We start from the raw sequence: 26,856 nt of genomic DNA, 5'->3' as shown, positions 1-26,856 counted from the left end.
GAAGGGACTAGTGCCTGTGTTCTGGTGGATGAGGCTGGATCTTGTCTTTCTGGTGGGCAGGTCCATGTCTCGTGGTGTGTTTTGGGGTGTCTGTGGCCTTATTATGATTTTAGGCAGCCTCTGTGCTAATGGATGGGGTTGTATTCCTGTCTTGCTAGTTGTTTGGTATAGGGTGTCCAGCACTGTAGCTTGCTGGTCATTGAGTGGAGCTGGGTCTTGGCATTGAGATGGAGATCTCTGGGAGATTGTCACCGTTTGATATTACATGGAGCTGGGTGGTCTCTTGTGGACCAGTGTCCTGACCTTGGCTCTCCCACCTCAGTGGCACAGCCCTGACGCCTGGCTGGAGCACCAAGAGCCTGTCCTCCACACAGCTCAGAATAAAAGGGAGGAAAAAAAAAGAAAAAAGAAGATAAAATAAAATAAAGTAAAATAAAATAAAATAAGGTTATTTAAATAAAAAATTTTTTAAAATTATTAAGAAAAAAAAATTTTTTTAAGTAATGAAAATAAAAAGAAAACAAAAAAACGAACAGACAGAACTTTAGGACAAATGGTAAAAGCAAAGCTATACAGACAAAATCGTACACAGAAGCATACACATACACACTCACAAAAAGAGAAAAAGGGAAAAATATATATATATATCATTGCTCCCAACGTCTACCTCCTTAATTTGGGATGATTCGCTGTCTATTCAGGTATTCCACAGATGCAGGGTACATCAAGTTGATTTTGGAGATTTAATCCGCTGCTCCTGAGGCTGCTGGGAGAAATTTCCCTTTCTCTTCATTGTTCACACAGCTCCCAGGGTTCAGTTTTGGATTTGGACCCACCTCTGCATGTAGGTCGCCTGAGGGTGTCTGTTCTTCGCTCAGACAGGACGGGGTTAAAGGAGCCGCTGATTCGGGGGCTCTGGCTCACTCAGGCCAGGGGGAGGGAGGGGTACGGATGCGGGGCGAGCCTGCGGCGGCAGAGGCCAGCATGACGTTGCAGCAGCCTGAGGTGCGCCGTGCGTTCTCCTGGGGAAGTTGTTCCTTGATCACGGGACCCTGGCAGTGGCAGGCTTCACCGGCTCCCGGCAGGGCAGGTGTGGATAGTGACCTGTGCTCGCACACAGGCCTCTTGTTGGCTGCAGCAGCAGCCTTAGCGTCTCCTGCCCATCTCTGGGGTCCGTGCTGATAGCCGCGACTCGCTCCCGTCTCTGGAGCTCCTTTAAGCGGCGCTCTTAATCCCCTCTCCTCGTGCCACAGGAAACAAAGAGGCAAGAAAATGTCTCTTGCCTCTTCGGCAGTTCCAGACCTTTTCCCGAACTCCCTCCCGGCTAGCCGTGGTGCACTAGCCCCCTTCAGGCTGTGTTCACGCAGCCAACCCCAGTCCTCTCCCTGGGATCCGACTGAAGCCCGAGCCTCAGCTCCCAGCCCCCGTCCGCCCCGGTGGGTGAGCAGACAAGCCTCTCAGGCTGGTGAGTGCTGGTCGGCACCGATCCTCTGTGTGCGAATCTCTCCACTTTGCCCTCTGCCACCTGCAGTCTCCGCCCGCGAAGGGGCTTCCTAGTGTGTGGAAACCTTTCCTCCTTCACAGCTCTCTCCCACTGGTGCAGGTCCCATCCCTATTCTTTGTCTCTGTTTTTTTTTTTTTTTCTTTTGCTCTACCCAGCTACGTGGGGAGTTTCTTGCCTTTTGGGAGGTCTGAGGTCTTCTGCCAGAGTTCAGTAGGTGTTCTGTAGGAGTTGTTCCACATGTAGATGTATTTCTGATGTATTTGTTGGGAGGAAGGTGATCTCCGTGTCTTACTTTCCCGCCATCTTGAAGCTCCTCCAAAACCTGCATTTTTAAAAGGTATTTTCACTGGGTATAGAAATCTGTCTTTACAGTTTTTTTCCCTATTCTTTAAAGATGTTGATACACTGGCTTGCACTGTTCCTGGAGAGAAGTCTACTATGATTCATTGTTCCTCTCTATGTAATAATCATTTTTTCTTCTGAATTCTTTTAAGATTTTTATCTATCACTGACTTTAAACAATTTGAATATGATGTGCCCTGGTGTAGTTTTCATTGTGTTTCTTGAGCTTGGGGTTTGTGAGCTTCTTGGATCTCTGGGTTTGTATGTTTCATGAAATTTGGGAAAACTGTGGCTATTGTTTCTTCAATTTTTTTTCTATTTCCACCCTGCACATCTTCCAGAGACTCCAATTATATGTGTGTGTGTGTGTTTGTACATATATGTGTATATATATATATATATATATATATATATATATATATATATAGTTGCTTGAAGTTCTGTAGCTCAGTGATGCTCTCTGAATTTTTTGTGTGTGTCTTTTTTTGTGTGTGTTTCTCTTTGGATAGTTTCCACTGGGAGTGTCTTCCAGTTTGTTAATCTTCTCTTCTACAATGTCTAATTTCCTGTTAATCCTATCCAATGTAATTTTCATCTCAGATGTTGTAATTCTCATCTCTAGAAGTCCTATTTGAGTCTTTTTTTATATCTTCTGTATCTTTATTTAATGCTTATCTTTGCTCAGTCTGTTCTCTAACTTCTTTTCTTTTATACTGGAGTATAATTGCTTTACACTGTTGTGTTAGTTTATTCTCTAACTTCTTGAATGAACATATGGAGTATAATTATAACTGTTTTAATGTCCTTAATCTTATTATATGTGTTTTTTCCGTGTCAATTTGATTGATTTTTCTCTTCATTATGGGTCCTGTTTTCTTCTTTGCATGCCTGGTTTGTTTTTTTTTAAATTTTATTTATTATTTATTTATTTATGGCTGTGTTGGGTCTTTGTTTCTGTGCGAGGGCTTTCCCCAGCTGTGGCAAGTGGGGGCCGCTCTTCATCGCGGTGCACGGGCCTCTCACTATCGCAGCCTCTCCTGTTGCAGAGCACAGGCTCCAGACACGCAGGCTCAGCAATTGTGGCTCACGGGCCTAGTCGCTCTGCAGCATGTGGGATCTTCCCAGACCAGGGCTCGAACCCGTGTCCCCTCCATTGGCAGGCAGACTCCCAACCACTGCGCCACCAGGGAAGCCCCTGCCTGGTTATTTTTTATTGACTGTTGGACGTGGTGAATTTTATCTTCTTGAGTGCTGCATATTTTAATATGCCTGTAAATATTCTTGAACCTTGTTTTGGGATGTCATTAGGTTACTTGACAATAGTTTGATCCTTTTTGGTCTTGTTTTTAAGCTTTTTAGGCAAGACTAGTATAGCATTTAGTCTAGGGTTAATTTTTCTTCATTACCAAGGTAAAACTTTTCTGAGTATTCTGTCCAAATCCTTGTGAGATATGAAGTTTTCTCCTATGATTTTTGGGAACAGGAATTGTTTCTGGTCCTGTGACACCCAGATATTGTTTCCTTCAGTTTTTTCAGGTGTGTTTTTCCCTAGCCTCAGGTAGTTTCCTCACATTCATGTGATGATTAGTACTCAGATGAACACTTGGCAGGGTGGTTAGGGAGCCCCCATATATAGATCTCCACGGTTCTCTTTCTGTGTAGCTCTCTCCTCTTTCGCACACTAAACTGTGAACTCCAGACTCTTTGGCCTCCTCAGACTATCAGCTTATCTCTTCAAGTGAGGAAGACCTCTGGGCTCTACCTGGGCTCCTCTTCTTTGTACCGTGGCCTGAAAATTGTCTCCAGATAGTAAGCTAGGGCAGATGTAGGCCCTCGTTTGCTTCTTCTCTGTCAGGGATCATTGTCCTTCATTGCCGGAAGTCCAGTGTCTTGAAGACTGTTGTTTTATATATTCTGTGCTTTTTTAGTTGTTTCAGGTGGGAAGGTAAATCTGATCCATGTTACTCCATCTTGGCCAGAAGTAGAAGTCCTCTCAGAATAGAACTTCTACATTTCATACTCATTTCTGCTTTGGGGAAATTAAGTGGATCTGGCCTTATCTTTTCACTTCATTATCCTCCTTTTCAGAGCTTTGCAAGTAGTTCTTCTAGGAAATGAATTCAATATTTATTGTTTTCCATGTGCTATTGCTTATATTAGTTGCCAAAATGAATAGGCTTGGTCCCTGCACCAGATGGGCTTCAGGTCTAGTGAGGGAGGCAGACAAGATTCTTGTTGCTATAATTAAAAGTAATACACGTTTTGAAATATCTAAGATGCTACCATAATGTAGAGTGACGTACATTGTGTTAAACATGATAAATAATCAAGCATTAGAATTAATGGTCTTTTGCTGACATTTGTAAATTCTGTCTCCTAACTATGACCAGGTTGTCCACCCTTTTCCTGGACATCTGTAATCCTCCCATTGAAGGGGTAGGATTGTATCTGTGGTCTTGGTTCCCCATTCTCCTGGATTTGTCTCCTTTCCATATGACCTTTTCTTTCTACCTGAGCTTTGGTCTGTTGTTAGATCTGATTTCATTTTTCTCTTTTACGTTCTCTAGTATAAGAGTGGTAAAAACTGAAATATAAAAAATTAATTGCTTTTTTCTCTAGGTGGATGAGTTTTTCAGTGAGTTTGTGTGTTTTCAAAAGTAAAATTTAATTGGTTGTTGGGAAGGGAAGGGAAGGTTAAGGGTAGCAGAAGACCACAATTGTAATTCATGAATTTCACCTACATTTTCCCAAAGGAACTCTGGATGATGAATGAGGTCAGCTATCCTTTGATTTGTTTGGGTTAAGTTGAGGGTTGCTAGTGTCATCTAATAATCCTCCTCTTTCTGTGACTGAGCAGTAGGAAGATGTGAGTAATTCCAGTGTCTGCTGATTGGGTCAGGTGTGGAGAGCATTGCCTGAAAAGTGAAAGCTTGATCAAGCTAGCCAGAGCTCCAGGGATGGGATTTTTCTTTTATCCTAGTCAGCTGTTGTGCCCAGAACCTTTCTTGGAAAAATAGCCTCTGTTTATATAACTGTTAGCCCATGTGATCTGTCTGGTGGTTTTGGAAGCTCTGGATATTCCTGCTCTCGTCAAGGAGCTCATTGATGTAATTTCAGACACTCTATCCTCACTCAAGAGAACATGCTGTCTTGCTCTGTGTGGCATCTTACAAGACGTGCTGCTGTGTCAGTTTTTAAGCTTCTGGTTCCAGATGTCTCTAGCAGACCTACTTTTTCTCAGATGCGTGGCCAGCTTACATGTATGAATAGCCTTTCTGTCCTGCAGTGGCTGTGAGAAGCTCTGAGCTTTTGAGAGTTAACCAGCACTTACTGAGCAAGACATCTGTGTGGCACTGATTGTACTATTTACAGAGATTGTACAAGAGATTCTGTCGACCTCAAAGGTACCTAGAGTACAGGGGGAAATAGTATAGGTGAATTCAGTGGCCCATTTAGGAGGACCACAAAAGAAAATTAAAAGATAAGCAAAACAGTTAGTGTTTTGAGTTCTGTTTCTTCAGACTTGTCTGTTGGGAATGGTGGCTTGAGTGACCAAGCAGCTGGAATCCCACCAGCTGCTTATGGACATGTTCTATTTTGAGATCAACTTTGTGGTTTGGGAAGGATATATAATCATTTTCAACAAATGCTTATTGAGCATGCAAAGTATCATGGTAGGCACAGGGCATACCGTGACTATAAAATTATATCCTCAGCTCCTAAGGAACTGCTCATATTTGGAAAGGCAGGACACATTTAAGATTTTTAAAATCTTAATAATATATGTCTTCATAAAAGAAAAGCATAATCATCTACATTTAGTAGAAATATATACTAAACTACTAACCCCTCTGGGTGGTGGGGCTGTGGCGGGAAAGAGGAAGGATCTTCACTTCTTACTATATCATTCTATATATATAGTAAGAAATTTTTACCAAGTGCTAATGCTGCCTTTTTGGTGTTATTTGTTTATCGGTTAAAAAAGTGATAGAGACTAGTAGATTATACACATAATGTTAACCTTAAATATCTCTGTGTGATAGAATTATGAATGATTTATATTTTCTTTATTATATCTATTATTGTCCACATTTTCTATAATGGATGTATATTATTTTAAAAATAGAGGAGAAAATATTTGAAAGCCAAAACTCAAAAGCACCTACAATAATTATTATAGCTACATTTCAATATGATTACCATATTTTGGATATAATATACCAGCCTTCCCGTTTTTGTCTCCTCACTCTCACCACATCTCTATTATGTTGTTCTATTATTATTAATACTATTATTGTTGTTATTATTAAATAAAAAGGTGAAACAAGGGCATTTACTCTTGCTTCTGTCCCTTGTCATTTTGGGTGAGTTAGACTAGAAGCAGAAGGAATCCAGTTATTAGCTATTCAGCTGTACTGTGAAGGCTGCTTAGAAAAATTTTAACTATGCTGATTGGGTTACAGTTATATCTGTCATTGTGGGCTGTGATCTCTTGTTTTAAAATATCCTAAGAATACTTTCTATATCTTTATATTTAGTTCTGTTGAAGAAAGCAAACAGATTATCCCATCTCCCCATCTGGTGCAGTGAAGAAAATTCATCTGCTTGGCTTATTTTGTATGAGAGAGAACTAAAATTTCCAACTTATTTTTAATTCAGGTTAAGTGGTTAAATACTATCTCTTCCAGATTTTGTTCCAGGAATCCATATCCCCTTATAATTATAAACATAATTACTTTGAAAGTAATAGTGTTCTGTATTATTTAAAGAAGTCAAAGATTGAAGAGGAGATGTCATTTCTAAATTGAGGTGTTTTTTCCCTTATAGCATGTGTTTGATGATCTCAGTGGCTCAGTATCCTTGTCCTGGGTTGGAGATACCACTGGGGTAAGTAATGTTTTGAGTCTGTTGATTCAACCTAACCAGAAGATGGTGTAGATTTGGGGAGTTTAAGCGCTAAATGTTTTACCTTCTGAAATTGTCTCCAACCTCAATCGTAGAAAACGCATGTTTGCTGGACAGACTTTCAGAAAGCTGTGGTCGATTTTGTTTTGCTTTAGAACTAGGAACATCTTGTGACCACCTTCTTCCATAATAGGAAGATAAACACCTTTTTAGTCCTTGGTGGCTGCTTGGCATCAAGATGAGCAAGAAGAAGAAAGAGGAAAGAGAGTGCTATGTGTGAAAAGGGAGACTTACAGTACTTGGGAAAACTTCTGTATGGAAGCGGAAAACTGCACATACACACATCTTGGCATTTTTCCTCCAAACTGTATTGTTCCAGTGTCCTTTCCCACAGTTAATGTTGAAGGATTGTAGCGCCCATGGGCTTATCGCTGGTAGCTCCATCTGTTGTCCCTTCCCCTACCACAGAGGAGGTACTGCCAAGATTGGGGGAATGGGAGAGTCAGTAAGCTCCCCCTTATCCAGCCTAGTATGTAGCCCATCTCCTAGTAGGAGGGATGCTGAGGGTTCATTGGCCTCAAGTCTTGAATCAGGGCTTGGCATTACCTGTGTCTGTTATTACCCTGCCTGACAACGTCAGGGACCATAGCTCATGCCCCTCTAGTGTTCCAGTAATGTGTGTATCAGAGCACTGAGGCACGTGATGGCTGTATGAAGAGCTGAAAGAAATATAATTTTGACGCTGAAGAGTAAGTTATAAATTAATTAATTTTTAAGTTCCTGGTAGAATTTCTTTAAGCATGTCTCATTTTCTTCTAAAATTTGAGTTGTTCCCTATTTCCCATGATTTATCCATTTATCTAAGACAGTTGCTGTCTCCAAGATTTGTTATATGGCTCTTTGGGACTCCCTAGCTCCTTGTTCTAATCTATCACAATCTTATCTTCATGCATATTTTTCTCTAGAAAAATGCTTATTTAAAAAATTGATTTCGTGGAGAACTAACAGCAGGGAGAAGAAGAAAAGGACAGATGTGACATAGTGACCTCTATTAGAGCATCCACCCTATTCTAGCCTCTGTAAGCAGAGAGATGATTCTTGCTTGAGAATATCTTACAATAATGTGGATACAAAATAGTTAAATCCTTCCTTTACTGTAATGTGGAGTTGATTAGCTCTGTCTCACTGCTTCAAGTTTAGGCGATGAGACCATCTCTACAAAATGAGTTGAGATTTTGAATCACTGTAAGCCCTAATCACTTGGTCCTTCTTGGTTTTCAGATATAGTATTACAATGTAGGCTACTACAAAGCAGGGCTACTGGCAATCGTTCAGATGGTCAGATGTTGCAATCATGTCATTGGACTATGTTTCTTATTGACCACATGCTTTTGTCTCTCCAGATCATTCTCGTCTTGACTACCTTCCATGTACCACTGGTAATTATGACTTTCGGACAGTCCAAGCTATATCGAAGGTGAGATGGCTAGCATATGATTGGGGCATTTGACTGAGTAATGCATTGTGAATGTAAGTTCTCTGCTTTTCTAGACATGATGGGATCTAACAGTTGATTTAAAAGATCTTCTAGCCATCTTAAATTTTCACTAGACTGTCACACTCAGCACACTTTTTAATATCTATCTACTTAGCAACCTGAAGAAGTATGAAAAGGGATCTAATTCCAAGGGAATTAGATTGACCTGACTGAGTGGCAAAACAGTAAAAGAAGATGAAGGAAGTGTCTGTAGGGGTGTATGCATATTAATTGAAATGGATATTTGTGGGGAGGTAGCATAGCGTTTAACCATCTTTCTATTTATTATGAACACAAAATGGTTTTTATACCCCTGAAGTAACAATACGTACTGTATCTTCCAAGTGAATTTTTTTTTTTTGGCCATGCCGCGCAGCTTGCAGAATCTTAGTTCCCCGACCAGGGATCAGGCCCAGGCCGCCACAGTGAGAGCGCGGAATCCTAACCACTGGACTTCCAGGGGATTCCCCCAAGTGAATATTTTTTTTATCTAACATTTTAAGCCCCAAACAGATTGTTTTTAGATCAGGAGGAGGTTCTCAGGTCAGACCTACCAAAGTGCCTGGTAATGATTGTGGTAATGTGTGTTCTGGAACCATAGTCTGTACTGTGACATTCACAAAACTTTAGAGTTATCTTCTCAAAGGTACAGCCTGGGGGCTTCCCTCGTGGCGCAGTGGTTAAGAATCTGCCTGCCAGTGCTGGGGACACGGGTTCAAGCCCTGGTCTGGGAAGATCCCACATGCAGCAGAGCAGCTAAGCCTGTGCGCCACAACTCCTGAGCCCGCGTGCTGCAACTACTGAAGCCCGTGCGCCTGGAGTCCGTGCTCCGCAACAAGGGAAGCCACCGCATTGAGGAGCCCACGCACCACAATGAAGAGTAGCCCCCGCTCGCCGCAACTGGAGAAAGCCCACACGCAGCAATGAAGACCCAACACAGCCAAAAATAAAAAATTAATTAATTAATTAATTAATTTTTTTAAAAAAAGTACAGTTTGGTTAAAGAGTAGGGTTCTTTTCCTTACCCATAAGATTCAAAACCAGCTAATATCCAGAAGTTGTTGATTGTCTTCCCAATCATTTGTTTCTATCCCATTTTTCCCCTAGAGACCTAAAGAAATTTGACATTTCAGCAGATGACGTAGAAATTACCCTCAGGGCCAAAGGATCTCCCAGGAGCCATCATACTTTCTCAGGGTTCTTTTTTGATTGTTGGTCTTGGCCAAGGTGGGAGTGAAACTCTGAGATAGATCAGCCCAACCTCCCTTCCCCAATAGGTGACCCTTGACTGCTGCTCCTGAGCCTGGAGATGGTGCTCTCTGCCCTTTAACACAGTGACTTTAGCTTAAAAATAGGCCAAGAAGGAATTGCCATCTTGGAATTATTGTACGCTTCATGAAGGCAGGTTCTTGACTAACTTGGGGTTCTCCAGCAACTAGCCAAATGTCTGACACATAGCAGGCAGGCAGTACATATTAATTTAATGAATGAATGCCTTGCCTTCTCTAATAATTCTTAGACTAATAATATTTTTTATTTGTTTGATAAAGATTGACAATGTATTATAGAATCCTAGTTCTAAAAGAGCTATAATTTATAGGCGACTTTGTTTATTAAGTTAGAACAGTATTTCAGACACATGAAAAGTATCCTGTTTTAGAAGGGAAAAAATGCATTAAAATTTTTGTAACTTTAATAACTCTTTCCATTTTAAAAAAAATTTGCTGTTGTAAAATCTTTCTTTATGATACAGTTTTTCTTACCAGTGCACCTTTCATTAAAAAAAAAACAGGGCTTCCCTGGTGGCGCAGTGGTTGAGAATCCGCCTGCCAATGCAGGGGACACGGGTTCCAGCCCTGGTCCGGGAAGATCCCACATGCCGCGAAGCAACTAAGCCCTTGTGCCACAACTACTGAGCCTGCGCTCTAGAGCCTGCTAACCACAACTACTGAGCCCACGTGCCGCAACTACTGAAGCCCGTGCGCCTAGAGCCTGTGCTCTGCAACAAGAGAAGCCACCGCAACGAGAAGCCCGCACACCACAACGAAGACCCAACACAGCCAAAAATAAAATAAAATAAATAAATATTTTTTAAAAAGCAATACAACCATATTATAAAAACATTTGGAAATTTTAAAAGAAAGAAAAAATTCACCCTAAAGTCAAGTGATCGTATTTACAGTTTATTATCTTGATTTTTCCCCTATGATGTTATACCATATGGCTAGATAGTCTTAGGAAGCAACATGGTATAGTGTAAAGTTGCCAAATTTTATTGGCATATAGGCCTGAGATTGGATCTCAGCATTGTCGTTTGTGAGCAGAATGAACTTGGGCAAGTCATTTAACCTCCCTGAGTCTTTTTGGATGTCTGTAAAAGAAAGATGATCATAGCGGCCACCGTAGAGCTGCTGCGAGTTACGCTTTGCGGTGCCTGGCACGGAGTAAGAACTTGGTGCTCTTAGCTGCAGTCATGCCAACGGCCAGATATGGCATGTAGCCAGCATGTACTGGCACTGTGGTACAGTTTTTAAAATAATTGAAAGCCTTCCGAACCAGTTGATAAAAAGTGCCTGACACCAGGTGCCTCCGTGGCTTCTACAGATGCACACACCACCACCCCACCCCTGCCAACATGCAGGTGTTACTAACACTTGGCATTGCAAACTATACCCATTCTGATTGGTCAGTGCTCGTACCATGATACTTGTCATATTCCCTCTGCTAGTAACCCATCATTTTTGTTAGATTGAAAGAATTTATTTAATCATTATTCTCTTGGACACTTAAGTCGTAGCTAATTTTTTCACTATTGTTAATGCTGCTGTGATCAGTATCACACATATATGTCACAGAAGATGCCTATTTCGTTTATTTTTTGGTAGCAAATGAAAACCTCCTCTCTGATTGATCTCTACATGCTTTGAAGCCTTTACTAAACTCCTTCTCTTGGTTGAATTATCTCCTAAATCTGTTGCTTCAGCCATTTTTCTGCTTGCCTTCTGAATTCACTTTTTAGTCTCTATAGTGCTCTTTAATCATGTGGCTAGAACTGGACCTGACAGATCTGTGTCATGCCCGTGGGGAGTGAAATGTGTTTTCACGACTTCTTTTCCTATTCTTTTGCTTTTCAGTGTTATGCTTCCTTTGAGACAAACCCAAACAAAACAAAATGGTATCACTATGTTACTGTTTAAATACCTACCACCATCTGACTCAGCCCTTTTCCATCCTATATTTGTCTAGTCTTGTGAGAAACCACTAACATACAGTTTACCAGAGAGTAATCCTATTTGTTTCTGGTATACTATCATGTTACTAAGGTTCTTTTTCTTCATTTTGCACAGCAGGTTGTTTGGTTGGTTGGTTGGTTTTACAAAGGTCATTTTGAATATTAATTACTTCCTCCCTGCTGTGAAGTGAAAACTCTTCTAGAGTTTAGGTGGAAACTGTAAATATGCCTTGTTGCCTCTCCAGCTGGGCTGGCCTGGCCTGGTCTGAAGTGACTCATGTTGTTGGACACACCAGCCAAGAGGCACATGTTGCTTCAGAAATGGGAAAGGGAGGGAGCAGTTTGATCAAAATGAGTCCTGAATATGCTGAGCTTGCCTAACTGAGGAATAAAATAAAAGCCTGTTGAAACTACTCTGAAGATTCTTCTGTTTTTCACGGCTTTAATGATTGTATTATTTATTGGATTATCTTTCTCTGCTACATCTTATGTAGTCAAAGGTTCATTTGGGGTTCAAATAGAAGGCAGCTAATCACATGCCACCTGCCGTGAGTAGTACTGCTTGGAGGCGCACACTAGGAGAAGGAAGTTGTCTCTGTTACCTGTGCCGAGTTGGAGCATACTTCAGTCGTCAGGTTGTGAAAGAGGATTGTTGAAAGATTTGGGAAATAAAGTCCCTAGGCATTAGTGTTTGTGTAGAATTGAATAATATATTAATATCTTCAATTAAAAGGAATCATGTTTGAATAGTATAAATTTTGATTCTCTGTTAAGGAATATTAATTCATATAATAGATTATAAAGTACATTTGCCTCTCACTTGCAAATATGAAGTTAAAAAGGAAATAAGTAGCTACAGTTAAGATGATAATTTGATTTTTGGCAACTAAAAGATGTTTTGCACCTTTTTGTTTTATGGCGCCTTGAGTCTAACCTTTCATTGTAACATTAGCTACTTAGTAAAGCACATGTAAGCATTATGTACAGCAAAATTCTGTACCAAATTACCAGAAAACTGCTGGGCTATTTTACTTGTGATTTCTATTTCCTGTTGAGAGTTGTTCAAATTTTGGAAATTAATAAGGGAATCTCTGAGAGATTTCACATTAAAGTTTATTCCATAGTCAATGTAAGTTTTTCAGGATGTTACTTGAGGTTTTAAAAAAATGGATAACTTAAAGATACACAACAGATATTAAAGCAAAGTTCAGTAAACCAACTTCTCCAAGGCATATCGTTATGACAACATTTTTAATGATATGCTTGGTTCAGTTTTCACTGCAGTAGATTATTAACAATGACTTCATGTTTTAGTTACAAGGTTAGCATAAATTCCATCTACAACATATATTTTCCTGCTTTTTATTTCTTAAAGAAAAAGTTTATTGAAATGTATGATGATGGCATTTTACTGCAACTTCACTTTTACAAACCAAGGGCATATAAAAATCATGAAACGAAGTGGTTTTCGTCACTTAAGAAATATTCCCATGAAAATACCTATTCTGGGCTTCCCTGGTGGCGCAGTGGTTGAGAGTCTGCCAGCCAATGCAGGGGACACGGGTTCGAGCCCTGGTCTGGGAGGATCCCGCATGCCGCGGAGCAGCTAGGCCCATGAGCCGCAATTACTGAGCCTGCGCGTCTGGAGCCTGTGCTCCGCAACGAGAGGCCGCGATAGCGAGAGGCCCGCGCACCGCGATGAAGAGTGGCCCCCGCTTGCCGCAACTGGAGAAAGTCCTCGCACAGAAACGAAGACCCAACACAGCCATAAATAAATAAATAAATAAAAATTTTTAAAAAAAGAAAATACCTATTCTTAGGGTTGTCTTGTCAATCAAAGCAAAATAAGGACCTCAGATACATACTCATATTCCTTCTGATAAAAAAAGTTTTGTGATTTTACTTACAATATTTTACCCTCTTTATTTTCCCACTTATATTTTCAAAATAGCTATAGAAAACATGTATCCTTTTCCAATAAGGATAACACACAATGAAATATTAAATAAAAACACATAAGGTAGCGTCAGACAGTTGGGGTAAAGAAAGAGACTGAAGTATTAGGAGTTTAGTTCAATGTAAATTCAAGTTCTGCCAATTTTACCTGGCAGTGATTTCAGGTCTGTGATTCTTTTGGCACATTTTAATAAGCTACATTCTCCTTATTGATCTTTTAACTGGAAATCTCAATCCAGTTAATTGTCATTATTCACGATAGTTATGTTCTACAGTCTCCATGAATACTGAATTAGTGAATACTGAACCATTGCTCCTGGGGGAGATACAGAATTAGGTTCCTGCAAACCTCTGACCACAACATTCATTGTCATCAGTTGATCAGTACATAATCTTGTTTTGTGTGTGTTTCTGTTTAAAGATACTTTATGTGTATTATTGATTCATTAACATGGAGCTCACAACCAACTCATGCCAGAAAGAAGCTTATCTAACTCACGTGTTTTCTCCAGAAACACTAAACAGCACTTCAACACTATGCTTGGGGGCTATTTAAACAGCAAAGCACCAACAAAAGGCACAAAAATGCAAAATGCATGGTACTATATAGACCGTGAGGAAGATACTCATGCATAGTATAAGAGCTGAAACAGGAAGGCAGAGTGGCCCCTTGTTGGACCTCAGCTGGGAACGTTTTTTTTTTTTTTTTTTTTTTTTTTTTTATCCATTTATGGCTGTGTTGGGTCTTCATTTCTGTGCGAGGGCTTTCTCTAGTTGCGGCAAGTGGGGGCCAGTCTTCATCACGGTGCGCGGGCCTCCCACTATCGCGGCCTTTCTTTGTTGCGGAGAACAAGCTCCAGACGCGCAGGCTCAGCAATTGTGGCTCACGGGCCTAGTTGCTCCATGGCATGTGGGATCTTCCCAGACCAGGGCTCGAAGCCGTGTCCCCTGCATTGGCAGGCAGATTCTCAACCACTGCGCCACCAGGGAAGCCCCTGGGAACATTTTTGACTCAAATTTTTTTCTCTGCCCTGTGCATGTCTGCAAATGACTAGGAAAGTGCCAAGAGTATGGGGTTACAAATCTTATTGAGTAGGCAAATTTGCAGATATGGAATTCGTGAATCATGAAGATTAACTGTATAAGCTTTCCCCATTAGTGAAAACTGTAAAACTATCATTTTTTTAGTTGTCATCCTTGTTGCTTTTATGTAATAATTTGTAGTGACTTAATCATGGCAAAAATGAACTAAAGGAGTAGAGAAATGGTTAGTCCTGAAAGCGAACCAAACAAGGATATTTGTGCTTTTTTGATTGTTGAGAAAGGTAAAATGTAAGATTCTCTGAGATATTATAGGATTCTTTTACTGTTACTTCTCATTAAATGTCTGCAGGTCAGATGCCCGGTGTCACAAGTTCCTCTATACTGTAAATGAAAAGTGCTCAAAAACAAGGGTGTAATCCTTGGCTATTGACATTTGGGTTGAGTGTCAGTCAGCATGTGAATCTTCTGGAAAAACGCCCTCCTGAGTCTTTCATCTTACTAGGAATTTTTTTTTGCATCCGTTCATTTATTCATTGGTTTATCCATTCAACACATTTTTTTTTCTTTAACATCTTTTTTGGAGTATAATTGCTTTACAATGATGTGTTTCTGCTGTATAGCAAAGTGAATCAGCTATATGTATACATATATCCCCATATCTCTTCCCTCTTGTGTCTCCCTCCCTCCCACCCTCCCTATCCCACCCCTCTAGGTGGTCACAAAGCACCGAGCTGATCTCCTTGTGCTATGCGGCTGCTTCCCACTAGCTATCTATTTTACATTTAGTAGTGTATATATGTCCGTGCCACTCTCTCCTTTCGTCCCAGCTTACCCCTCCCCCTCCCCATGTCCTCAAGTCCATTCTCTACTTACTAGGAATTTTGATGCTATATCTTACCAGGACTCCATGTGGTGATTACTTTTTTTTTCCATTTATTTAAATGTCTAGATTTTTCATGTTCTTTGGGGGTATTAGGCTCTATTCCAAAAATATTTGTATTCCAGCACTATTTTTTGTTATAAATGTACATATTCTTATGCGTGTTTATACCACAGATTTAAGCAAAAGTGATCATTTATTTTTAGTAACCAGAAAGAGCAGATATTAGGATTGAGGTATAGAACTGTTATTAAAAAGACTTATTTCTAAAGCAGATGGTTTTATAGGGCTTTGTTAATGTTTGACTACTGTTCATAACTCTATTATTATCATATGGAATTTGAAAAGTGATTTATTTTTCAGGCTGTTTCATTGATTTCCTCTTCCTGATATATCATGTATGCTGATATAATGCTGATAAAAAATAAAGCTACTTTAAAATGAAGTGCTATATTAAAATATATCCCTGAGCCCAGTGCGGCCTCCACAAAACCCTACTTTAAATCCCAGCAGGTTGAACTAGTCCACTGTGCTCCGTTTGTTTAACTGGCTAAAGTGTCAGAGTGTTGCAGCAGATGATTTTTGTTTCGCTCATGTCGCTTCCTTTTTCTGAAGGGCAGGGATGTGTTTGTTGTGCCAAGTTCTTGAAAAGCAAGCAGACTTGTCAGCAGGGTTGTGGAGGGTCCCCGGGATGTCGTGAAGGAGCGGCGACGTGTAAGCGGGTGATAATCGAGCCACTGCAAACCACTTAAGACGTTGTCTGAGCTATTGATGATACAGGCACTGTAGAGCTAGGACATGTTTATGCATATCTCTTTTTTTTTTAAATAAATGTATTTATTTATTTATTTTTGGCTGCGTTGGCTCTTCGTTGCTGCGCGCGGGCTTTCTCTAGTTGTGGCGAGCGGGGGCTACTCTTTGTTGCGGTGCGCGGGCTTCTCATTGTGGTGACTTCTGTTGTTGCGGAGCACGGGCTCTAGACGCGTGGGCTTCAGTAGTTGTGGCTCGCGGGTTCTAGAGCGCAGGCTCAGTAGCTGTGGCTCGTGGGCTCTAGAGCACAGGCTCAGTAGTTGTGGCGCACGGGCTTAGTTGCTCCGCGGCATGTGGGATTTTCCTGGACCAGGGCTCAAACCTGTGTCCCCTGCACTGGCAGGTGGATTCTTAACCACTGCACCACCAGGGAAGTCCCTATGCATATCTCTTGGCCTGCTGTTGGGAAGATAAGAACTCTTGTACTCCAAAGCCAAGAAAGGGTAATACGGGAATCAGTTGGGTGGTACCTAATCCCTGTTTTATTTAACTAGGACTCTTCTCTGTGTATGTTCTAAGAGATGGGAAGACAACTTAAAGTCACATGTAGTTTGCTTTAGCGTACTGTTGGGGACCTGTACAGACACTGAGAGATTCTTCCCTCCTGTGTCTCTCCACCTTCCTATAAGCTGATCTTTCCTGCCAGGCCACAAGCCCTGGCAAGGAAGAGAAAGACCACAGGTTGCAAAGGAAGAATTCCTAACACATAATTAAAAGTTGTCTCAAGTTTGGGGCTGAGAGTTAAGAGAACTGGACTGTAGTTTCAATTTTGCCCTTAATTAACTGGTCAACTTTTGATGAATTGCTTCCCCTTGAACCTCCTCATGTGTGAAATGAGGGAGTTGGACAAGGTGTTCTCTTCAGTCCCTTGTATCTCTCATGTTCTGTGGTTCTGTGATTCTTTCTTTGTTGAGGCTGCTACCAAAATTGTACCGTCTTTTAAGTCATATATACTGTCAGTGAAGACCACTGTACACTGCATTTATCAGTGGGCAACTAACTTGCAGTACATAGTGGTCATCACTCGTGGACATTGAAACGTAATGAATACTAAGATTTAGCATTATATATTGTAACAGAACTGTGTATAGTATTAAACCTGTCAGAATTAAACAGCTACTGACTTTTTTTTCTTTTATTTTTTGAAATCTAAACATGGAATTTAATACCTCTCAAAGATATTGTTGGAATGAACTTCTGGGAAAAGCTTTACCAACCCAAGAGTTGAGATTAAGTTTCTTTGTCTTCCCTAGCTGAGTGCTGCATGCATTAAGAGACTTGTGCTTAGGGATGGTAACTTTGGTGGAGGACTTAACTTACAGCTTCATTGTGAGTACTGTGCATTGGTAGATTAGTTAGAAAGCCTTTGGCTACATTTACCAGAGATCCCAACTCAAACTAGCTTAAATAATAAGGGAATTCATGGCTCATAACTAAATACAGAGGAAGGATGGGTTTCAGGGTCGATTCAATCCAGGGTCATAGGTTCTGCGTCTCTGGAATTCCAGAATTACCTCAGCAGTACTATCCACTTATGTTGGCTTCATCTTCAAGTTGTGTTCTCATTGTATCAGAATGCTTATAGCACTTTTTTGTTTTGCATTCACATACTACAACATGGGGGTTTCTCAACCTTGTGCTGTTGACATTTGGGGCCAGATAATTCTTTGTTTATGAGACTGTCCTGTGCATTGTAGGATGTTTAGCAACACCCCTGGCCTCTACCAACTAGATGCCAGTAGCACCTCAACCCTGAGTTATGATAATGAAAAATGTCTCCAGACATTACCAAATGTTTACTTGGTGGGGTTGGGGGATGGGGCAAAAATACCCTGGTTAAGAACCACTGATCTAAAGGAAGACAGATCATTTCATTAGGTGGTTGTCTTAAATGTGTTTCCTAATAGACCCCAATTCCCCCCTTTTGCCTTACTGGCTCAGCCTGGATCACCCCCTCATTCCTGACCCCATCACCCATGAGGGGTTGGAACTTCTTTCCACTAATCAGGCCCACCACTGGAGGTAGGGGTAGAATCAACTTCCCTGAAGCTGTGACCTCTTGAGGAGGGTGAGTGCTTCAGTAAAGTCGGCGAGAGTGATGGAAGCTGGGTGGGAACCCAACAGTGTCCGTGACCTCTGCATTCTAAATTTGTCTTTTTTTTTCTTCCTCTCAGTGAGGACTATGGAAAGAACTTTAAGGATATTACAAATCTCATCAATAACACCTTCATTCGGACTGAATTTGGCATGGCTATTGGTCCTGAGAACTCTGGGAAGGTGAGACTCATTCATACATATACAAAGCTGTGCATGATACCATATGCAGGGCTGTCAGATGTTGATATTTGAATGATCCAGTGATACACAGCAATATATTTAGTTTACTATTACTGTGTTTTAAAAATTAAACATGATTTAATTCTGATCACAAAAGAATGGAATTTAGCACACAGGTTCTTTTTTTGGACCCTGTCCAAGAGGCACCAGAACTCTTCATAATTATGTGGTGGTTATTTAGCATTATAAGGTATACATCTTAAGACAACATTTTAGTCTTTGGGGAAACTGGTTAATCTCAAACTGACCAGGCTCAACTTCATAGATATAATGTACTGGCTCAATTCAGGACAGTATTTTTTGATAAGACTAATACTTGAAGAGCAGAGTGTACCAATTAATCTGTTTTTATAACTCTTCTTACTTTTGGAACTAAAATTTTCTTAACAAATGTCTGGTGAAAATGGTGCGAGAACTTCCTGTACTTTCATAGTATTATACCCTGATGCTGAACTTCCTTCTCCCTAATCAGGTGATTTTAACAGCAGAGGTGTCGGGAGGAAGTCACGGAGGAAGAATCTTCAGATCATCAGATTTTGCAAAGAACTTTGTTCAGACCAATCTCCCTTTTCATCCTCTGACTCAGATGATGTATAGTCCTCAGAATTCTGATTATCTTTTAGCTCTCAGCACTGAAGTAAGTTTAGTTGAAGAGCTTGTCTTGCCTTTTGCATTTTTATAGTCTCAAAATATACTGTCTTAAAACGACCCTGTAGGTAATGCTTTTTATGTTGGACTGTTTTCTAGTGACTTCTTATGGTATGAAGTATGTATTTTTTGCATTTTTTCCTATATGATAAAGGGCACAATTTTCTTGTGCTATCTATTCCAGATAAGTATGATGTCTAGTTGTCATTACAATTTTTAAAAAAGTGAACAGATACGTGCTGTTGGAGTAATGAACTAGAAAACAGTTTAATGTAATCCTTCTTGTTCTACAGGGGACAAGCATAAATTGTCAAGCTCCTAATGTTGTTATTGTTCCTCTCCTATGGCCAAACCACATCTTTATAATTTTTTTGTTTAGGTCCTTGGTATAAAAAGCCTATTGATTTCTGTCTTTGACACCCATGTTTTAAATATCCAGAGTCTTAAATCCCTGCCCCGCCTACCACATTCCTATACTCTTCCCAGAAACCAGTGTCCCTCCCTGTCCCTCCTACCTCTCTTCTGAAAGTTCCCTGAGGAGCAGCCCAGCTTTTCCTTTCCTGGAGGATCAGTCTCCTTTATCATGAATGTTAAGGGCCCAGAGTGGCTGAGTTGCTAGACTATGATAGTCATAATTACACTCTATATTTATGTGGCTGTCTCTCATCGTATTGCTTAGAGTGTGGTCTAATGACCAGCAACATCAGATAGAAACCCTTGGGAGGCTGGTTTAAGATACAAGTTCCTCGGCCCCGATCCAGATACAGTATGTTGGTGACTTCTGGTTGCGAGGTTGCTAGTGTTTTTAACAAGCTCCCCAGCTGAGCCTGCACACTAAAATTTGAGAGCTGTTGCCGTAATGACCATTGTGGGGACAGAAATAGGATTATCAAATATAGACAAGTTGGGCTGAACAAACGGATGGCATGGAGAGGAGGAAAAGGGCACTTGGAAGAGAGGTCTGGGTTCTGGGCCTTCTGTGGGCAGATCTTTGAGCTGAGGTGAGGCTGGAGGACTCAAGGAAGGTCAGAGTTAAGCTTAGCCAAAGCAGGCCAGAGGAAGGAAACTCGCCTTCTGGGTAGGCTTTAGATCTTAAAGCAACAGTTCCTGGGAATTGGCTTTCAGCAGCTTGAGCTGAAGGCCCTTCAAGGGAACAAAGAGACCCCCATAGGAATGGACAGAACCATTGATCTGCCTTTGGCCACCCCATCACAATTATCAAGTATCTTAAGCTTATTAAACCAGGCTATCCTCAGGAAGAGGCAGGCACAATCTGCCTTTATACCTGAAATTGCTTCCCATTAAGGGTAAGTTTGAAGTACAAATAATCAGGGTGGAGAAGATGGGCCAATTTGTACTAAAGTGCAAATAGGTGATACCAGACCCTTTCCTGTTTCTGAGTAGAATTAGGTAGATTAGAAATGCTGGGAGGTGAACATTACTAGAGGAGGAAAAGTTAAAGAAAGAACAATGGTGGGTGAGAGTGGAGGAGCCCTGAAGGTAATTCTGCCTAGATCAGCACCACTTAATTTCAGCTGTCCCGGGACACCTCTGTCCCACCTCCACTGAATCTGGGCCCACTAGGCTCGTGTTGCCAATGTAACTGAAATTGTCAGTCTCTGCTGCACTTGAAAGTATTGACCAATCCTTCCACTTGCTTGGCTTCTGTGACATCATTCCCTTTGGTTTTTTCCTACCTTCTAATGGTTGCTTCTTAGTCTCTTTTTTAAACTCCTTTCAACCTCCCCTTAAATTCCTGCTCATTTTACTCTGAATAGTCTCTTCCACTGTTACCATTTTACTACCACTGTAATGCGTAAGAGTCTCAAATCCCTGTCTCTGGTCCTGGCTTCTTCCTAGGGCTGCAGATGCCTATCTTGTTGTCCCCGGGGTATCTCTAGCTAGATGTCCCACAGGTCCCTCAAACTCAATCTAAAGCTGATGTCTTCCTTGCCGTGTCTCAGACATGTTGTTCTTCCTTCACCCTTATGCTGGCTAAAGATTCCACAGTGCACCCGGAATCCCAGAGTGTTCAGCTTACACACACACACACACACACACACACACACACACACACACACACACACACACACACACACACACACACACACACACACACACACACACACGGACTCTAGCATCTAAATTCTTCCTGAGCCTACTCCTGCCAGCCGTGGTTTCAGGCCTCACTAACTCTTAATGAACTAATGTGGTAGTTAGTCACTGCTTTTCCTGCTTCTAGTTTGAACCCTCTGAAATCCATCTTTCCCATTGTCGTCCAAGTATTCCTCTGAAAAAAGTAAAACTAGTTGTGTCATTCACCTACTTCAAGTACCTCATATAAAAGAAAGACCAGATTCCTCAGCATGGCATAGAAGGAGTGCACCCCCAACCCAGCACTGGCTCCTCCTGTCTTCACCTTGGGATGTGTGCTCCACCTGTGTCTGAAGGCTTTAGCTCCCTGCAGACACTGAGATGTTTCATCACCTCTCTGCCTTTGCTTGACTAGTCTATCTGTGTGCAGTGATATCTCATCTCCCATCTGCCTTCTTTTGGTTACACTGCTTATCATTTAAGACTCAGCTATCTTCTTCACAAACCGTCTCTGATGCAGTGTCCCTCCTTTCCCTGCTCTTACCCCAGAGACCATATTTCCGTAACACTTAACCACATGTATTGAACTTTCTTATGTGCACCCCTTGTTAAACTGTGAGCTCCTTGAGAATAGGGCGTGTGTCGTATTCATCTTTGTATCCCCAGTGCAACGTCTGGTATGGTGCCTGGCACACAGTAGGCACTTCATAAACATTTGTTATTCTGAACTTGCAAGACCCCAAAGGGGCCCCCATAAACCGTGTGTGTGTCTGTGGAGCTCAGGAAGCTTAGATGGAATTTCAGTGTGTGTTTTTACTGTCCTGAATGATTGGATATGAGTTATTAAAGGTCATACAAGCAGCTGCACACAGGATAAAGCTGGAATTTTGATAAGTCATTTATAATTTTTCAGAATGGCCTGTGGGTGTCCAAGAATTTTGGGGGAAAATGGGAAGAAATCCACAAAGCAGTATGTTTGGCCAAATGGTGAGTAACAGAACATTCCATCTGTGCAGGGCCCTAAACCTTTCCTGATGGTGCTGCCAGAAGTCACAGGAATAAATATGGAGCATTTACTATGTGCCGAGTACTCTTCAGGGTGCCATAAGGGATACGAGAGAGGGGTATGCCACAGACCTTGACCTGGAGGAGCTTCTGATTCTTCTGGGAAAGAAGACTTAGTCTCACTAAGTGTTAGAATGTAAAGTATAAAACAAGGCACATTACTGAGTAACTGCTGCCTGCAAACGGTTGATTTTATGTAAATGGTGACATCAGTTGCAAGAGCATAAAGTACAGCTTTGATTTGGGGACTTACATACTTCTCTGCACACAGAGATCTCCTCTAGAGAACCATTTCAGTTATGTGGAATGTAGTGAGGTGTCAGGAAGAAAGCTCAAAGAGCTTCCCGACTGCCAGAGTCACACTGTCCGTGCACCAAAATCCATTCACTTCTCTCGGTGCCCCTCCCCAACCCCGGCTTACAGACGATGGAGCGGAGGAGGCTCCTACTTGGGGGTCATGTCACCTTTGTTCTCACCTGGATCAGCTGCTAGTCGAGGCTTAACCTCTCTGGGCTTTAGTTTGTTCCTTCTGTGAAAGGAGATTCGTTTGGGGAATTTGGGGGACGGTTGAGCAAGAAATATGAGCCTTCATACCTCCAAAACTCTGATTAGGCTCAGACCCTTGTTGAGAGCCTCTTTCTTCTTTCTCTTTGACTAGTTTCAGCAAGTTTGTTGATCTGGTTTCCCAGTTGATAGCAGGTTGCTGCCAGAGGTGGGGCACGCGAGTGTGAACAGCAAGCACAGGCCAGCCTGAGAGTCCACTGCCTGGGAGCCACACGGAGGCAGGAGAACTCTCAGAGTAGGCGAGACAGAGAAGGCAACGGGATGAAAGGATTTAGTGCTGTGTCAAGAGAGCACACAGGCCTCAGTAACTTCCAATAGGAACACCGTGTTACCGTTTCATACGGTTGATGTTGATGACGATGGTCCGTAATCCCAAGGAAGAGTTCACTATTTAATGTCCTCTACTTAGGGAGATGGGGAAATGTGTGATATAGACATTGCCAAGTATGTCTACCAAAATTAACTAAACTATTAAAAATGGTGCTTAAGTAAAGTCCTTTTTAGAAAATGCTGGTTAAATGAGGTTTTTACAGCACCACTATGGTACACATGCCACATCTGCTTTCATTTTATGTATTTTAATTAATTGTGTTTATATCTTATATGGTCTTATCAGGAAGGAAATTTTAAAGTAACTAAGTTAACAAATTATTTTGCTCCTGATAGACCTAAAATATGTAAGTTGTGTTCAAATAAGACTATAATAATTTTGATCATTAAAACTCACCTTTACATCTGTATATCAGATCAGCACAGTGTACGCTTTAAATATCTTACAATTTTATTTGTCAATTATACCTCAGTAAAGCTAAAAGAAATAAATAGAAAACTCATCTTTAAAACTAAAAAGTTATTTTTAAATGGTATTTTATTTTGTATCCTATACAAGATTTTTTACTTTTGTAACTTGTTTCTCTGCATGGTGTCTAAATATAAGATCTGGGCTGCTGGTAACTATTTACTCACCTTTTAGATCTTTGGGTTCTAGGAATTTACAATCTAAAGTTCTGAAAGAACATGCTCAGACCCAGCACCCTTTTTTAATTGAGGTACAGTTGATTTACAATATTATATTAGTTTCAGGTGTATAACATAGTGATTCAAAATTTTTATAGATTATATTCCATTTATAGTTAAAAAACATTGGCTGTATTCTCTGTGCTGTACAACATATCCTTGTGGCTTATTTATTTCATACGTAGTAGTTTGTGCCTCTTAATCTCCCGCCCCTATCTTGCCCCTCCCCTCCTCTCTCTCCCCGTTGGTAACCACTAGTTTGTCCTCTGTGTCTGAGACCCAGCTCCTTTTGCTGGTGCTAATCTGTAAGTACTATCAAGGTCTGAATCTAGTTCCCTGGAAACTCCCTTTCCAAGTTGGAATTTAAATAATTCAACCTCTGACCTAGTTGTCTATTTGAGGTGAAAGAACTAAATTATTTAGTTCATACAAAGCACTGAACTAGGTTCTAAGGGGAAACAACAAAGCATAAAACTTAGTACCTGCCTTGAAGAACTCAGTAGTGTAGTAGGAGAGATAAGGCAAACACTATGCAATTAAAATAGCCAAACAGGAGACAAAGGAGTGCCAAGTGGCTGACACAGAGTAGCACGGGGCTCTCGCACAGGGTTTCTCAACCTCAGCACTAATGATGTTTGGACTGGACAGTTCTTTGTTGCGGGGGAAAAGCCTGAGCATTGCAGGATGTTTAGCAGCATCCCTGGCCTCTCCCCACTAAACAGTTGTAACAATCCCCCTCCCCCAGTTGTGACGACCAAGAATGTCCCTTGGGAGCAAAATCGCCCCTGGTTGAGAACCACTGCTCTAGAAGTTTGCACCAAAGAAGGCTTCCAGTTAGAGTGACAGGGAACGCTTCATGGAAGAGTTAGATTTTAACCTGGAGCCTGAAGATTGTGAGGGTAAGATTTGGTCACACGAGAGAAAAGTGTTTTAAGAAGGAAATAATATAAGCAAATGCAAGAGGCAGGTTTGGAGAGTGTAAGGAGACCAGTTTGACCGGCTGGAAGAGTTCACATAAAGAAGTAGTGGCGTGTGGAAAACGCCTGGGGCCAGACTGTGGGAACCTTGATGTGAGGCTGTGAAAGAATCAGTGTACAGCATCCAAGAAGGCTGTTTTGGCTAGTACCCATAGGTGACCCTTATTAGACCTGCTTGGAGCTAAGTGACTAAGGTTGATGCAGTCTGTTCGCAGTCTTGAACCGTGTCTTTTCTCTGTCTTTGCCTCATTGTAGGGGATCAGAAAACACCATCTTCTTTACCACCTATGTGAATGGCTCCTGCAGTAAGTATATTTTAGTCCCAGAAAAGAGTGTCCTGGTGTCCATTCATGGTAGAATATTCTGGGTTGTAAGAGGTAGAAGCATCAAAGATGTTTCCATTCTCTTGTTATTTTAATAGCTAAAGATAGCTAGCTGTTAGTGATTTTCAAAATCTTCAAAGTCCAAACAACCAAGTACTATACTCTGCCTCGATCAAATAAAAAATGCAGCCTATACACAGAGACAGTATAATTTTAGCAATGTATTTACATAAAGTAAATATGAGGCTACAAACAATAACAAATTGAAATGCATAGTGATTTCTGTCAAAGAACATGGATTGTGTTTGTGTTGGTGGAAGCCACTGGCTTTCCAATCAGCAGCACAGTTTCAAAGCTGAAAGCATAATCTTTCATTTATTCATTCAGCAGACTCATTTCATTTATCCATTCATTTGAGCACCTGCAGTAGTACGCTAAACACCATTCTCAGGACGGCGAGAACGAGACACCCAGGGCCTGCTCTTATGGAGCCTCAATTCAAGTAGGGATGTTGGATGATCAACAGGAAAACCGAAACTCAAAACAAGACAACTTAAAATACAATAAGATAATTGCAAACTGTGTCATGAAGAAAGTAAAGCAGGATGCTGTGGTATTTTTATGCAACACTGTGTTGGAATTAAGTAAACTCTGTCTTTCTGTCCAGTATAAAACCTCGCATGTATAAAGATAAAACCCAACTGTGAATTTCCTATGTTTAATTCTATATCCTGTTATATTGTTACCTGATTAACATGCATAGGATTAAAAATTCTTTTGCTATAAAACTAAGAACAATTCTAAAACAATTGTTTTGAACTAGAGGCTCACCAGTAAGTGAAATTTTAATTAATATTTTGTCTTGTTTAAGAAGCTGACCTTGGGGCACTGGAATTACGGAGAACTTCAGACTTGGGAAAAAGCTTCAAAACAATTGGTGTGAAAATCTACTCATTTGGTCTTGGGGGACGTTTCCTTTTTGCCTCTGTGATGGCTGATAAGGTGGGTGTTTGCCTCTTCTCTATGGGTTCTGATATTTCTGTAAATGCGCCTCAAATAGATAGCTTTTACTACATGTACTGATGGAGTTTCTTGCCTCTTGAAATATTTAATAAATTATGCCTCAAATAGGTAGCTTTTACTGCATGTACTGATGGAGTCAGTTGCCCTTTGCATATTTAATACCACTGTAAGATTTGGGGGTGATTCTTTTTATAGAGGCTAGTTGACTCTTCTGGGCTCCTCTGTACTTTGACCTATGTCACCAACTGAATTCTGGTATCTGTTTTGGGATATGTAGATCCAGTGTTTGGGCTTCACTCAGACATAGATTCTGAAAAAAGCAATCTACTTGCTTATTATTCAATAAAGATAATGGAAATATGTAACATTAATTGAGTACCTGCTATATACTAGGTATATAGGTTCTGGGAATGTAGCAGTGAACAAAACAGATACATGTCCTGCTCTCAGAGTTTCTATTCAAGTAGGGAGATAGATACTAAACTGATAAATATGATATAATATCAGGTAATGATTAAAGCTGTGAAGAAACCTAAAGCAGAGTGAATACATAGAAAGAGGCGGGAATTGGAGCAGCGCTATTTTATTTATTTATTTA

The 26,856-nt window shown here is 40.9% G+C and overlaps 1 protein-coding gene across 1 annotated transcript in view; it reads left to right on the top strand.

Annotated features, from left to right (window-relative positions):
* SORT1 (sortilin 1) overlaps positions 1-26,856 on the top strand; it is a 75,847-nt gene that overhangs the window by 24,745 nt on the left and 24,246 nt on the right. Inside the window, 7 exon segments of the mRNA XM_036853178.1 lie at positions 6,674-6,733; positions 8,155-8,228; positions 18,385-18,487; positions 19,020-19,184; positions 22,203-22,276; positions 25,168-25,217; positions 26,107-26,237. Coding sequence (XP_036709073.1) covers positions 6,674-6,733; positions 8,155-8,228; positions 18,385-18,487; positions 19,020-19,184; positions 22,203-22,276; positions 25,168-25,217; positions 26,107-26,237 — 657 coding nt within the window.

Source organism: Balaenoptera musculus, chromosome 1 (assembly GCF_009873245.2).
Source record: "Balaenoptera musculus isolate JJ_BM4_2016_0621 chromosome 1, mBalMus1.pri.v3, whole genome shotgun sequence".
Lineage (NCBI taxonomy): Eukaryota > Metazoa > Chordata > Mammalia > Artiodactyla > Balaenopteridae > Balaenoptera > Balaenoptera musculus.
The sequence above is the reverse complement of the archived record's forward strand: the minus strand, read 5'-3'. Positions and strand labels throughout refer to the sequence as shown.